General features: G+C 31.6%; 8 protein-coding genes across 8 annotated transcripts, besides 1 other annotated feature; 6 read left to right on the top strand and 2 right to left on the bottom strand.

Annotated features, from left to right (window-relative positions):
- Positions 1-442: 442 nt before the first annotated feature.
- TVAGG3_0609910 (cellular macromolecule catabolic process) lies at positions 443-1,465 on the top strand (the record flags this gene model as incomplete). Its single annotated transcript, XM_001319532.1, has 1 exon — positions 540-1,373. The coding sequence occupies one exon, from the start codon at positions 540-542 to the stop codon at positions 1,371-1,373; it is 834 nt and encodes a 277-aa protein (XP_001319567.1).
- A 50-nt stretch (positions 1,466-1,515) lies between these two features.
- Positions 1,516-2,160, top strand: TVAGG3_0609900 (phosphatidylinositol dephosphorylation; the record flags this gene model as incomplete). The annotated part of the gene is made up of 1 exon (XM_051240005.1): positions 1,839-2,060. The coding sequence occupies one exon, from the start codon at positions 1,839-1,841 to the stop codon at positions 2,058-2,060; it is 222 nt and encodes a 73-aa protein (XP_051097829.1).
- Positions 2,161-2,211: 51 nt separating this feature from the next.
- On the top strand, positions 2,212-2,466 carry TVAGG3_0609890 (protein ubiquitination; the record flags this gene model as incomplete). The annotated part of the gene is made up of 1 exon (XM_001319531.1): positions 2,212-2,466. The coding sequence occupies one exon, from the start codon at positions 2,212-2,214 to the stop codon at positions 2,464-2,466; it is 255 nt and encodes an 84-aa protein (XP_001319566.1).
- A 36-nt stretch (positions 2,467-2,502) lies between these two features.
- Positions 2,503-3,795, top strand: TVAGG3_0609880 (protein ubiquitination; the record flags this gene model as incomplete). The annotated part of the gene is made up of 1 exon (XM_001319530.1): positions 2,503-3,795. The coding sequence occupies one exon, from the start codon at positions 2,503-2,505 to the stop codon at positions 3,793-3,795; it is 1,293 nt and encodes a 430-aa protein (XP_001319565.1).
- An 82-nt stretch (positions 3,796-3,877) lies between these two features.
- On the top strand, positions 3,878-5,254 carry TVAGG3_0609870 (cellular macromolecule catabolic process; the record flags this gene model as incomplete). The annotated part of the gene is made up of 1 exon (XM_001319529.2): positions 3,881-5,254. The coding sequence occupies one exon, from the start codon at positions 3,881-3,883 to the stop codon at positions 5,252-5,254; it is 1,374 nt and encodes a 457-aa protein (XP_001319564.1).
- A 218-nt stretch (positions 5,255-5,472) lies between these two features.
- TVAGG3_0609860 (cellular macromolecule catabolic process) lies at positions 5,473-6,153 on the top strand (the record flags this gene model as incomplete). Its single annotated transcript, XM_001319528.1, has 1 exon — positions 5,473-6,153. The coding sequence occupies one exon, from the start codon at positions 5,473-5,475 to the stop codon at positions 6,151-6,153; it is 681 nt and encodes a 226-aa protein (XP_001319563.1).
- Positions 6,154-6,887: 734 nt separating this feature from the next.
- Positions 6,888-6,917: a mobile genetic element.
- A 1,442-nt stretch (positions 6,918-8,359) lies between these two features.
- On the bottom strand, positions 8,360-9,727 carry TVAGG3_0609840 (cellular macromolecule catabolic process; the record flags this gene model as incomplete). Its single annotated transcript, XM_001319527.1, has 1 exon — positions 8,360-9,727. One exon carries the CDS (start codon positions 9,725-9,727, stop codon positions 8,360-8,362), a length of 1,368 nt encoding a protein of 455 aa, XP_001319562.1.
- A 2,165-nt stretch (positions 9,728-11,892) lies between these two features.
- Positions 11,893-14,810, bottom strand: TVAGG3_0609830 (SCC3-like chromosomal segregation protein A; the record flags this gene model as incomplete). The annotated part of the gene is made up of 1 exon (XM_001319526.1): positions 12,090-14,804. The coding sequence occupies one exon, from the start codon at positions 14,802-14,804 to the stop codon at positions 12,090-12,092; it is 2,715 nt and encodes a 904-aa protein (XP_001319561.1).
- Positions 14,811-15,341: the final 531 nt, after the last annotated feature.

Genomic DNA, 15,341 nt, shown 5'->3' with positions numbered 1-15,341 from the left:
ATAGAGTCACAAACCATACATGCTTCAGAACGACTTTTGAATTCTGATGTGTGAGCATGATTCAAAATAGATAGCATATCATATTTGCCAAAGTACTTCGACAGATTGATAATTAAGCATGAATACTGAGACGGATTCAATCTTGCATTATCTAAGACTTGACAAACTTCTTTTACTTTCAAGGATGAAAATAGTTCTTCATCGTTGATGTATTTTTCAATGTTTCTTCCAATATATTCCAAATCATGATGCTCACAACAGCAATTCATATAAAAACTGTGGCAAATTTATAATTTTATTTTAATACTGATATTTTTGAGAACACATTGAAATTCTTTCAAGAGTATTTCACAGAAACATCCATAAAACTATAGAATGACATTATTATTTAAAAAGAAATTTTTTGACAAAAAAATCTACTTAATTAATTGATATTGATTGAAAGACATTCACCTAGTCCGAGAATGCTGATTTCACTAAAAAGTAAAGCAAATCGTTGGAGAATCTATTTTCAAATTTGACATCTTGACAATTTTTTTATGCATAACGAAGAAGAAGATATCAACGAAGAAGATTTTATTAAGAATACTAATAAATACATTGATAATGAATGTTTCCTTAAAAGATTGAAAGCATACCAAGTGTGCAAGCTTCTTGACAAAATAACGTTAACTTCTTCACAATATTCAACATTATTTTTTAATTTATCCAAATATTTTGGTAAAATTGACTTGCTTATGATACTTAGTCATGCTCACACGACAGAATTCAAAAATAAATCTGATGCAAAAGAAGTTTCAGATACAATTTCTTCGGTTCTTGGTATTAATACTCTCCAAAGTTTATTTTCATACTTTAAAGAGATATCAGATGATATTAAAATCGAAGTCAATATTAGAAAATCATCATCTGACCATATTCCAATTTCTATATCTTTAGACAGTACAATTCTAGATCTTAAACAACAGATCAAAGCAAAATTATCAGTCGACCCTGATAGACAAATTTTATTTTACAATGATACTCTTCTTGAAAACGAAAATTCATTAAATTTCTATCGTCTCCACAATGGTGCTACACTTGACTTACTGAGACTAGATAATTTTCCATCTCTTACACCATCACAATCTGGAGATAATAGTTTACCAAGAGTTTCTCTTGAAATTCGAGTCAACAGAGAATCAACAACAATTCCAAACATTGACCTATCAATAAGAGGTATAGAACTTAAATACATTATTCAGCAAACAAAAGGAATTTCAGTTAGCCAACAACGCTTAATATTTGATGGAACATATATAGACAACGGCAGCAGCCTTATGAGCCATGATATACAAAATGGTAGCATTATTTATGTTGTAGATTCTACTTAATGAAATCTTATTTTTTTTATATTAATATTAATAAAAATTCTTTTTGAAAATTTCATTTAAAATTTGAAGTTGAAAACTTAATATGCTTAAATTCTTAAACAACTAATTCTTTGTAAATTAAGAAATATCTTTAATGTTTAGCCGAAAATTTAAGTTTAAGGTCTTCTGAAGAGTCTAAACAACTAAAAACAAAACTAGAAGGTAGTTTATCATATTTTTGTTATTCGAAACAGAGAAACTTTTGAATATTGAAGATGTGCTAAAGCTTTTAGATCAATAAACAAACATAAATCTATTAAAGTTTATAAAGATTTAATTCTTGGCAGTAAATTCTTGCATTTACACAAGGAGACATCTAATACTTCAAAATTTGAACTAATATAAAGGTTTTTACCGGCATGCAGTCTTCTAAATAAAATATGATAGTACAGTTAATTGACTAATCAATATGGATTATTCTCTGCCTTGTTCTCCGTCATCGAAAGTACGAAAGAACCGATTTTCTCCTATGATCTTTTGAAAGGATGGGAACAAAAGGACGAAAAGAAGGAATTCATGAACCTTATCAACAGCCTTCCTGATTGCAACAAAACACTCTTCCACATGATCACTGGATTCTTCACAGAAGTCTTGAAGAAGTGGAAAGCTGACGGAATTCAAGCAGATGTTCCAACAATTATATCATAGCTAGCAAGATAGTTCACTAAGAATAATGAGAAATCGCTTGATATTGCTGTCTTAGTCTTTACAAGGTCATCGATTAAAACCCAAAATGGTCATAAAAAAGTCAAAAAAAAAATCTAGATTTTTGACTAGTCAAAAAAAATTTTTTTTCATTATGAGTTCTGACCATTCTAAACAATATGCGGATTTTATAGGGGCGCTTGAAAAGCTCTTCCACATAAAATCTAATGAACCTATCGAAGATATGTGCAGTATAATTACAAATACTTTGATTTCGAAGTATCAACTTTCAATCAAGCAACTTACAAAGTTAATTCATGAGGCAATTAGATACAATTATGCATCCGGAGCGAATTACGTCAAAATACTCGAACAGATCGGGGCTGATCTCACCGAAGTATCGTATTAACATTTTGAAACGGAGGGTTCGATTGAATTTATAGTTATGCATGATCAAATTGATAAGTTCAAAGAATACTTAACTCAAAATTCAATATCGGGTGGCATTTTTCTCCAAATTCCTAATTTCAGGAACAATGCTTACGATTATGGTTATTTTGCAGAGTTATCACTAATTGAGGCATGTGCCTACTTTGGATCTGTTAACATTTTTTATTTCTTGATTTCGAACCAAATCAGTGAAATAACTGAAAATTGTCGTATCTACTCAGTAATTGGAGGAAATCAAGACATCATCAACGAATGCATGAAAGAAAATAAAATGGATATTGATTGTCTCAGAAGCATTATACGGGCACACAATCACGAATTGCTTGAATATGTTTTAGATAGAGAGATATTCGAGCTTGATGATTTATACGGTGAGGATTGGGGAAAAGCAGGGAATTGTATGGGAGATGCAAATTATAGACCTATTTACAAAGATATCATCAGATATCAAAACCTTAATGCTGTATTTCTTCTATTCAAAAGGAACAAATATTACATCTTTCCATGGGGTGCTGCATTTCCGCAAACAATAGATATTTTCAAAAACAATACATTTTCTAACAAACATAATCACACTAAATGTGGAATTATTTATTTTGCAAGTAAAGCGCAAAATTCTGATATTTGCAGATTATTACTTGAGTCATACAATCAAATTATAGTCAACAATAAACATGGTATAAATATCAATGACAAAGATAAGCATGGACAAACCGCACTCCATATTACAGTAAGTAATAATAGTAAAGAAACAGCCGAACTTCTTATTTCACATGGTGCAAATATCAATGAAAAAGATGATGATGGACGAACCGCACTTCATATTACAGCAAGTAATAATAGTATAGAAACAGCCGAACTTCTTATTTCACATGGTGCAAATATCAATGAAAAAGATGATGATGGAAGAACCGCACTTCATTATGCAGCAAGAAAAAATAGTAAAGAAACAGCTGAAGTTCTTATTTCACATGGTGCAAATATCAATGAAAAAGATGATGATGGACAAACCGCACTTCATATTACAGCAAGTAATAATAGTATAGAAACAGCCGAACTTCTTATTTTACATGGCATAAATATCAATGAAAAAGATAATGATGGAAAAACCGCACTTCATATTACAGTAAGTAATAATAGTAAAGAAACAGCCGAACTGCTTATTTCACATGGTGCAAATATCAATGAAAAAGATGATGATGGACAAACCGCTCTTCATATTGCAACAAAAAATAATAGAACAGAAACAGCTGAAGTTCTTATTTCACATGGAGCAAAAATCAATTAAATAATCAACATCCGATTATTGATTTTGTTCCTCATCTGAGATACATGTTGATATATTGTACTCCAAATTAGGAACAAAGGCTATAATGAAATATGACGACAAGTTTCTATCATCATTAAAAGCTAATCAAATCTGCAAGATCCCTGATAATTCACGTTTAACATCCAGTCAGTATTCAACTTTATTTTTTAATCTTTCTAAATATTTTGGTAAAGTTGATATGCTTATCATTCTTAGTCACGCACACACCGACACATTCCAAACTCGAAATGATGCTCGTCTTGTTTCCGACACAATCTCATCCGTTCTTGGCATTAACACACTAAATAATTTGTTTTCTTTTTACGAAACTTCAACAAAAACTAAACCAGAAGAAAAACCAATCAATGTTATCGTCCGAACTTTAGCAGTAGACAAAAAAGAATATCAGATCAACCCCAATAATACAGTTCTTGACCTTAAAAACATTGTTGGCGAAGAGTTATCAATTGAGTCCAAAGATTGCGAATTGCATTTCCACTGGTTTCTTAAAAATGAAAAAAAATTAAAATATTACAATATTCATAATGGTACAGTTATTGAATATCTCTCCCTGTTGCTATTACCTCGCGGACACTCATTTCAGATTTTTGTCAAAACTTTGACAGGAAAACATATAACTGTCCCTGATGTTGGTGAAGACCTAAGAGTATTAGACATAATGTACAAAATTCAGGACAAAGAGGGCATACCAATGGATCAGCAGCGTTTGGTTTATGCTGGAGCACAATTAGATGAAGATAAAAGCATAGGTTATTATAAAATTCAAAAAGATTCAACACTTCATTTAGTTTTGAGATTGCGGGGTGCAAAACCAGTTATTTATTTGTATCCAGAGGAAGAAACAGATGTCACAGTCAGCATCAAAGCAAAGGATGATGAATTTTCATTTGTTTATCCATCATTTGATCATGATAGTACATGGCATGTTCATGCATTTCCAAATGGTGATCTTGTCCATCATGGTCATCATCATCCATGTCTTTTCTGGGAAAGTCTTTTCTACCCATCATTTGATAATAACAATGGTAATAACAATGATAATGAAAATGATAATGAGAATAGAGAAGGCTTTGTTATCGAAGGTCGTCAAGTTGTTTCATTCTTTGAAGATACTCTTCGTCATATTAATCTTTCAGATCGTGAGATCTTCGACTTTATTACATTTTGGTGTCCTAAACTTATCGACATGAAATACATCAAGATCACATTCCACTTCGACGACTATTGTTCACAGTTTCCTCTTTCTATTTCTCCATCTCCTCGACACGTCAACCGTATTTTCTTTTGTGCTACTCCTCTTTCAACACATATTTCTCTTCGACGTCCAAATCTTCCTACATTTTCACGTGATGGTTTCACCGTTATTGAATGGGGTGGCACTATCATCAGTGAAGATGACAAAGCAATTCTCAAATGAAGTCTTATAAATTTATTCTTTTCATAATATTATTGTAAACAACTTATTCTCTCTTGTCTTTCTTTCATCAGTTGAGTTTCTATACGATGAATAATTAACAAAATATCAAGAAGATTTGTCATTTTTCTGTGTAATTTGTTAAATTTATTTATCATTTCATAGTTATAGTATCCTTTTTTCATATAATATACAGTCTTCAACCGATTTTCAAAAATTTTATGGATTTGAATTTGGAAGATATTGGTCAAAATATTGAAAGATATATCGATGACGACAAGTTCCTATCATCATTAAAAGCTAATCAAATCTGCAAGATCCTTGACAATTCACGTTTAACATCCAGTCAGTATTCAACTTTATTTTTTAATCTTTCTAAATATTTTGGTAAAGTTGATATGCTTATCATTCTCAGTCACGCACACACCGACATATTCCAAACTCGAAATGATGCTCGTCTTGTTTCCGACACAATCTCATCCGTTCTTGGTATTAACACACTAAATAATTTATTTTCTTTTTACGATGATACTTCAGACAATAATCAGATCGATATTACCGTACGTACTTCAGATTATTTAGGTCATGTAATTAAAATCAGCCCAGAATCAACAGTTTCTGATCTCAAAAACATTATTCAAGAAGATCTATCTATAGATAGCAATATTCAACAATTATACTTAGAAAGAACTCTACTTAAAGATAATCAAAAAATCAAAGATTTGAGATTTAACCAAGATTCATTTATAGAAGTAACTGAAGACCATAGTCACCCATCAAATCGCTGCAGCTGCAGAGAAGGATCCTCTAATAATGAAGAGGATGAAAACATTAATGAAGAAGAAGAAGAAAACGACGACGATGACGACGGCGAAGAAGAAGAAGAAAATACCAAAAATTGATAACCACATCAACACAAAATGATTTTTTAATCATAACAAAATTATATAATTTGTTAATTAAATAAAAGATACCGAAACGATACCAAGCGTTTAATACATGTTATGAAGCAGCTCCAGAATGGCAAAACCATCAATGATAATGAGATTGAAGCAAATGAGGTGGAAAACCAGTTATATATTTGTATCCAGAGGAAGAAACGGATGTCACAGTCAACATCAAAGCAAAGGATGGTGAATTTTCATTTGTTTATCCATCATTTGATCATGATAGCACATGGCATGTTCATGCATTTCCAAGTGGTGATCTTGTCCATCATGGTCATCATCACTACTCCTCAAATAAAATGTTGTTTTATTTCTAAATATGTTGCTCAATTGCCATTATTTTAAATTAGAAATCTGCAATTGAATCATCGTTATTCATTTATAACCAAGGATGTTGAGCATGGCTCATATTAAAGGATTCAGAATAGAAAGAGAAAATTTCACGATTTTAAATATAAGCCTAATTGGGACATCAATGATAAAGTTCGTAAATATGGAAGCATACTGTACTAATTTTTCATGGATAGGTTCAAACCTTATTTGTTGTTCGGAAATTTCGGAAAATCCTTCGTTTAGAGGAATCTTTATATTTGTAGCTAATTTATGATCGATGGTTGAATGTTGTACAAAGATTTCGTTCAATCTTGCAAATGGTTGAGGATTGAGGCTTTATTTCAAAGTTTGAGAACGAGTAGGTGACAAAAGTGCATACTCTTAAACAACCGTCGGATTTCCGGGTGAAATCGTGACACACTTTCGTCTTTCGTAGGCAGTGGTGGTTGTTACAAAAGGTAACTTCGAATGTAGCGTGAAATCTGCAAAAAAAATTCTGAAATTTGAATGGAGAACACAAAAATTGAATAGTTTACGTCCATAAAAAAGAGAAAAATGAAGCCAATGTGTCTCGAACCTAGGACTTAGAGCAGCAATCCCACTGTTTATCAAATTACACTACATGCATCTCTCACCTCAGTGAATGAGATCAACTATATGATAACTTTTTCTCCATTATATTCTTGTGGAAAAGTGACAAATAGCAACTTTGACCCTCTCTCGTTTGAGAACTTTTTTACATCGATATTCAAATTTTGTGTCATGGAAGAAGTAAAAATATACTATATCCTGAAAAATGTTAAACAACTTTGATTTTTCATAATCGACTGGAATTTTTTGACTAAATTCTGATGATTGGAATTTCACGCAACAATTAATGATGAATGGTACAGTATATTCCACACGGATTTCAATGGTATATGCAACAATACTAACAAGCAATATACTCTGTCTAATAACGATTTTTATGTCAAATGCGTTCTTTTTCAGGGATTAGGAAGCTATGCAATCAAAGTTACTCAATCTAATTCTAATAAAAGATCTCTCATTTCCACTTGTACCTTCGCCGATTTAACAAACAACGATGGAACAATAATTTATATTCAACTCGATGAAAGTGCATTAATTAAAATTTGTAGTTACAAATCCTGTTCAAACGCTAATTATAAAGATGGCAGCATATTTTCAACAATCGGATCTCAAAAAGGTTTAAATTATTACAATCAAATTTCGATTACAGAAAATAATAAAGGCCAGTTAAATGGACAAAATGGATTAAGTATTAAAAGTGGAAATCTATCATTCTCGAATAATAATATCAGCAATAATTATGCATCTAAACATTCTGCTTTTTATTCATCTGCAGGTGGTAATATAAATTTTTCAATTATAACAAAGAATTCAGCCGAATCAAAAATATGTGGCTTTTTTGGAGGCGGTGAATTATCCTATTCATATGTTTCATTCATTAAAAATAAAGTACTTTCAACAGATGACAATTATGGTTCATCATCTAGGCTTTCATATGGAATTATTAGATCTAGTAGTGCTAATAGTTATTTTTCATTCTGTTATTTTGCTGACAATGAACTTGCTAACAATACTTTATTTGGAACACAGTTGGGAACTGATCAAATTATATTAGACAAGTGCATTATGGTTTGTGAAAATAATCAAACTCATATTGGAAATGGAAAATTTGTATATAATAATCCTCGATCCCCTGAAATTATCATCGATTTCCAATCAACAGGATTCTGTCCTGGACACAAATACATTCATTTACCAAAAATAACTGATTCGAATTTCAAAGAGCTACTGAAACAAATTAAACATAAAAGAAAGAGGTGATAAAAATTATAGGAAGATTTGGACGTCGAAGAGAAATATGTGTTGAAAGAGGAGTAGCACAAAAGAAAATACGGTTGACGTGTCGAGGAGATGGAGAAATAGAAAGAGGAAACTGTGAACAATAGTCGTCGAAGTGGAATGTGATCTTGATGTATTTCATGTCGATAAGTTTAGGACACCAAAATGTAATAAAGTCGAAGATCTCACGATCGGAAAGATTAATATGACGAAGAGTATCTTCAAAGAATGAAACAACTTGACGACCTTCGATAACAAAGCCTTCTCTATTCTCATTATCATTTTCATTATCATTGTTATTACCATTGTTATTATCAAATGATGGGTAGAAAAGACTTTCCCAGAAAAGACATGGATGATGATGACCATGATGGACAAGATCACCATTTGGAAATGCATGAACATGCCATGTACTATCATGATCAAATGATGGATAAACAAATGAAAATTCACCATCCTTTGCTTTGATGTTGACTGTGACATCTGTTTCTTCCTCTGGATACAAATAAATAACTGGTTTTGCACCAGCAAGTCTTAAAACTAAATGAAGTGTTGCATCTTTTTGAATTTTATAATAACCTAGCGTGTCGTTATTTTGTAACTGATTGCCCGCAAAAATTAAGCGTTGCTGTCCTATGCACATTCCTTCTTTGATTCTAATTCTGTTCTTTACGTCGATAACTCTTGTATCTTTGTTAACTTTGTCGATCGTAAAACATTTTCCTGTGAGAGTCTTAATATTAATCTTAAATTCGTTGGAGTAGGGTCTTGCAGTATTGAAAACCAAGTATAAAGATGAACCATCTCTAATACTGAGAGTTTTTAATTTTTCATTTTCATCAAAATATTGATCATCACACAATTCTTCATCTTCGGGTCTAATGGATAGTTCTTGGTAAATAAGGTTTTTGAGGTCAAGAATTGTTTTGTCAGGGCTAATTTGAAATACTTTTTTGTCTACAGCTGAAGTTTGGACAATGACAGCGATTTTCTTTTCTTCTGGTTCAGTTTTTTGTGATGTTTCGTAAAAAGAAAACAAATTATTTAGTGTGTTAATGCCAAGAACGGATGAGATTGTGTCGGAAACAAGACGAGCATCATTTCGAGTTTGGAATGTGTCGGTGTGTGCGTGACTAAGAATGATAAGCATATCAACTTTGCCAAAATATTTAGAAAGATTAAAAAATAAAGTTGAATACTGACTGGATGTTAAACGTGAATTGTCAAGGATTTTGCAGATTTGGTTAGCTTTTAATGATGATAGAAACTTGTCGTCATTTATATATCGTTCAATATTTTGACCAATATCTTCCAAATTCAAACTCATAAAATTTTTGGTAAAAATTTTACAAAAATGAAAACTCCCAATCATCTAATAAAAAAAATGTGTAACTACTCTGTGTTAACTTAGTTTTAGTAAAATTTACCTAACTCATAATACTTTCAGAGAAATTCAAACTCAAAAGGTATTATTCATGATTGAAAACTCCTAACCTTCTATGGTTCTTCTTCCTCCTTTCAAAAATATAACATTTATAAGATGAAGATACTTCACAAAATTTTAATTGATCAATCCCAATAACAAACTAATGATGCTTGTCATTATCTTGCAAATGTACAATGACCAATAAATCAATCATCCATCAATGATGCTAATCAAAGAAAATGAAATCCCAATCCAGTTTATATTCTCAACTCGTCAATCTTCTGCATAAATGAGTAATGCCTCAAAAAGAATCAAATGAAAAGTTATAATTCTAAAAGTATGGAACCTTCCTACTATAAAATTCTGTTTTTTCAACGATATATTGTTGATTCCATTCTTTAAAACTTCCTATATGATAAAATTATTGAAATCTATCTAAAACTAGAAACTATCACTAAATGCAAAATATCAACCAAGTAGGAAGTATATAATATAATGGAGCTCATAACTTTCCCAGATGAATGTTGGAGAATGTTCTATTAATAAAACCATAGAGTTTGATGGTACTTCAATTCTTCAATAATTTATTTTTTATTCTTATGATATATATTAATGATAAATTATAAGAGTTTGTTATATTAAAATAACTATATATTCTCTAATTTTCATCTTCTTCTTGTAATTCTTGTTCGCTGAAGCATTTCTTTGAATTTCGAATCAGTTATTTTTGGTAAATGAATGTATTTGTGTCCAGGACAGAATCCTGTTGAATGGAAGTCAATGATAATTTTAGGTGATTGAGGATTATTATATACAAATTTTCCATTTCCAATATGAGTTTGATTATTTTCACAAACCATAATACACTTGTCTAATATAATTTTGTCAGTTTCTTTTTGTGTTCCAAATAAAGTATTATTAGCAAGTTCATTGTCAGCAAAATAACAGAATGAAAAAGAGCTGTTTGCATTACTAGATCTAATAATTCCATAAGATAGAGTTTGTCTATTAATGTCATCTGTTGTAAGAACTTTATTTTTAATGAATGAAACATATGAATAGGATAATTCACCACCATTATTAAAGCCACATATTTTTGATTCTGCAGCATTCTTTGTTATAATTGAAAAATTTATATTACCACCTGCAGTTGAATAAAAAGCTGAATGCTTAGATGCATAATTATTGCTAATATTATTATTCGAGAATGTTAGATTTCCACTTAGAATACTTAATCCATTTTCTCCATTTAACTGACCTTTATTATTATTTGTCATCGAAATTTGATTGTAATAATTTAAGCCATTTTGAGATTTTATTGTCGAAAATATTCCATTTTTCCAATTATCTGATATATAATTATAAGCGCATGAATCAGTACTACAAACTTTAATTAATACACTATCACGTATTATAATATGAACAATTGATCTGTCATGTTTTTTGTCATTTGTTAAATTAAAGAATGTACATGTAGAAATGAGAGATCTAGCATCATTATTATTGTCTAAAAGTATGGTGGGAGCATCGATTTTTTGAAATAGAACATTTATTACATAAAAATCGCCATTAACAGAATCGTATTTCTTGCTTTCACTGCTACGTTCGCCTGTGAAATTTTGATGAAATATTTCATACCATTCGTCTCTAATTGTTTCGAGAATTTTGTAACATCAAAATTGTGACAAAAAATACCACTTGATCTTGAAGATTCAAAATTGTAAAAACTATTTGTTTTATCAATATTTGAATAATACTGGTTGAATGCAGTTGATTGCAGAGAAATTGTTTGACGATGTAAAATTGATATTCTCAATTTTGTGTGTCAATCAAACCATTTGGTTTATAAAAAAATAGCCAGATCATTATTAGTAAATAATATCTGAAATAAATTTTACTTTTCAGATTTCTGAGTAAACCATGGTTCCTTCTCAAAATTTGATAAGTCTAAAATTAGAAAGCATTCGAAAGTTGAAAATTTGGAAAGTATTCTATGATTTTATTAATAACTAATTAATTTCAATTATTGAAAAATATAGTGAAAAATTTCGCAATTATGATTGGAAGTGATTTTGTTTCGAAAGCGAATATTCAATTGCTATATAATTGCAGCTTTCTTCTTTCTCATTTTAGCAAGATTTTGATGATTCAAAAACTGGAAAATGATTTCGATTCGGAAAAATGCAAAAATAGAAATAAAATGCAAAGAAAATATAAATCTTTTTGGTATTTTAATAAGACAAATATCAAGTTTTTTTATTTTTTAATCACTTGTTTGGTTCGAATCACTACTGTTTGATTTCTCTGACGATGTTGATGAAGTCTTGTCATCGGAATCAGAATCTTCATTATCACTTGAAGAATCTGATGATGCAGAAGCAGATGAAGATGATGACGAAGATGAAGCTTCAGAAGAAGACTTTGACTTCTTAGATTTGCTTTTAACGACGAAATCGGCTGCAGACAATTTCTTTCCGTGAGCTCTCTTCGAAAGAACTTCCTTTGTCTGCGGAGTAATTCCATCTCTATCTTCAAGGAGCTCTGCGTCATTCCTGTCAATTATCTCTAGAACAGGAGCGTAAATAGGAAGCAAAGAGTCATCTGGTTCGTCCAACCATGAGTCAATTGCACCTCTTGGAGTAATCTTTCTTGCAATGACCTTCATGGCTGCTTTGAGTTTATTTTCGTTGTATTTAAGAGTTCGTACTAAGTTTCCGAGCTCTGTTCCGTCAACTGGGAAAATATCTGAAACATTTGTCATGAAATTCTTGACTTCTCCCTTCAATGCGTTATCCTGTGTGTACCAGAGAACATGAACAGCGTACTTAGAATCAACAGCGCCGCATGTTAATGGACGTGTAAACCATTGGAAGAGAATTTCTTTGTTTTTGAGCTCGTGGAAGGCTTTGAAGAAGATAGAAACTGTTGTATCATCAACTGGCTTCTGTCCTGCTAGTCTTGCAAGTGAGATTAAAGTAGATAAGCATTTGAATGCAGCTTCCTTCACGTCAATATCATCATTATGAAGTTTTAATGAGAAGAGTGATAAGAAACTGTTGAATTCGCGTGTATAATCCATCTTCTGGTCTTCATCGTTCTTAATTCTCATAACATCCCATTTGAAAATGTTTTCAAGACATTCTAAGGCAAGTGCAGATGCGTCTTCATCACAGACATCAATTGACTCCTTAAGCATGTCTCGTAATTCTTCATCTCCACTTAAATCGTAAAAAGTGACAATTGCTAAAAGTTTTGCGAACTTTTCTGCATCTTTCTTGGGGTTCTTGAACTCCTTCTTGAGATTATTGATCTCGTTATCGACTTCCTTCTTCAGCTTTGATGGAATGTCTTCGTTTTGAGACCATCTAACAAGAGATTTGATAATATTATTATAAATAACCTTTGAATCGGATTTAATGAAGAGATTATGGAATGCTTTCATAAAGTCTTTGAATACCTTTGATCCTGCAGCCTTTTCGATCGATCCTAAGTCGAAATACTGTGAACATTCGATTAATTCAGAAATTAACTCTTCATTCTTGTTATATTTATCAATGATGCTTGTGAAATGACCAATAATAGCAGCAGTCATGTCTGGAACTGACTTATGATCCTTTTCTCCAGCAGATTTTGCAGCGGCTGCCAAAATGTGACCAAAAATAGGGACTTCATCTTCGTCATCCTCGGAAAGAATGATTTGTGCCATGAGCTCAAACTCCTGAAGAGCTTTCATCGTCTTAAAGAAGGCTTCAACAGAATTTTGAATTGCATGAACAGAAAAGTCGGAGCAAAGCTCTGCAAACTTACGAATGTGTCCTTCAAAGAGTTCTTGGTTTGCACTTCCTTTCTTCTTTGGAACTGCAAAGTGAATTTGAGAAAAGAACTTTGCGGCAGCATTTCTAACGTTTGCACTATCATCTGCTGTAATCTTGAAGACAACATCGGCCTTTTCAGCATCTCTGAGCATTTTCTTGTTTGATAATTGAGTTAATAATTCAAATGCTGGAATAACTAAGCCATTATCGTTATCATCGCATAGGCTAATGATGCTGCCGATGTTTCTCTTGAAGAATGGCGTAATCTTCTTTATTTCATCCTCATCATCACATTTTTCAAGTAAATTTTTAGCAAGTTTAAGGCCTTCCTTCTTAACACGGGCATTATCATCTTGCAAGCTTGTGCCGATGTATTTCATGAAGTTGTCATCTCTGAATTCTGGAACAATTGAAGATAAATCGTAAATAACTTTTGTGCAAAGGATTCTAAGCTCATTGTTAGTATCGCGTATACGAGTCTTGATGACTGTTGTAAAGAATTCCATGATGAGTGCTTTAGCAGAGCTCTTTTCATCTTGGAAATCTTTTAATTGTCTCTTCTTTACTGCAGACTTGTTTGATTCCTTTTCGAGCTTTTCTATACTGCTATCTGCATTCCTCATGCTGTCAGCAAGGAACTCTGTAAGTGCTAAAACAGCAACTGTAGCTGATTGACGAAGAACTCTGATTTTTGAGTCACAGAAGTTAAAGCACCATGATTTGAATGTATCAAATTCGTCTTTAAAGAGACCTTTGCATACAATTAAAGCATTACCAAGGTCAATCCAAAAATCATGAGATTTTGAGGATGAATTTGTAAGGGTTTTAGAGACTTCACTCTCTTCGTTGTTGTCTTGGAGTGTCTTTTCGATCTCATCCATAACTATTTCGTATTGAGACTTGAGAAATTGGGTTTCAGTTATTTCATACTTAGAGCCGGCAATAAAGACAATTGCGTTTACGAGCTCTCTAACTGCAATCTTTGGTCTCTTTTCGTAAAAATCAGCGAATTTTTCTAAAACAGACTTTGGATCATCATCAGTAAAGTAATTTGTAACAGGATCATGAGGTCCAACGTGTGTCATCTCTGGTGGAAGCAAATCTGGATCGATATCTTCTACGCGTGGTTTCTTACTCCTCTTTGGAGATGCTTTGCTCGACATTTTAAAATCTGAGATCTCAAATTGAGAACTTAAATTTCATTTTTGGCGCCAAAAATTACCAATATTGTTTTCTTGAAAATATGATTATTTACTATCTACACAACCCATCTTTAAGTGATTTTGTCCGATTTCCATAAATGTTTGCAATTATCGAATGAAAAGGAATATCAGAGCTAATAGATCTGACCAAATGAACATAAGTATGTGCAAGCATTGAATTTAGCATGTTTCACATCGTCAATATAAAGATTTATGCCTCATTTTGATTTCAATAATATAATTTCGCGCCAACAAATTTTATATACTCAAATAGTATACAATTGGATGCTCATTCGGATTTCATTTTATGTGTTGAGGTTTGAATAAAAATATAAACAAATCTTTTAAATAGATTACTTTTTCATAAGCCATGCCATGTAATGACCATGTGGGTATATATATTTACTATAATTTCAATGCGACACTGCAAGATCTCAAATAAATATGCTATAATTTTAAAGCAATTTGCATGACACTCACATATATAGCTTTAAATCT

Source organism: Trichomonas vaginalis, chromosome II, assembly GCF_026262505.1.
Source record: "Trichomonas vaginalis G3 chromosome II, whole genome shotgun sequence".
NCBI lineage: Eukaryota > Parabasalia > Trichomonadida > Trichomonadidae > Trichomonas > Trichomonas vaginalis.
This window is presented reverse-complemented; position numbering and strand designations above follow the sequence as displayed.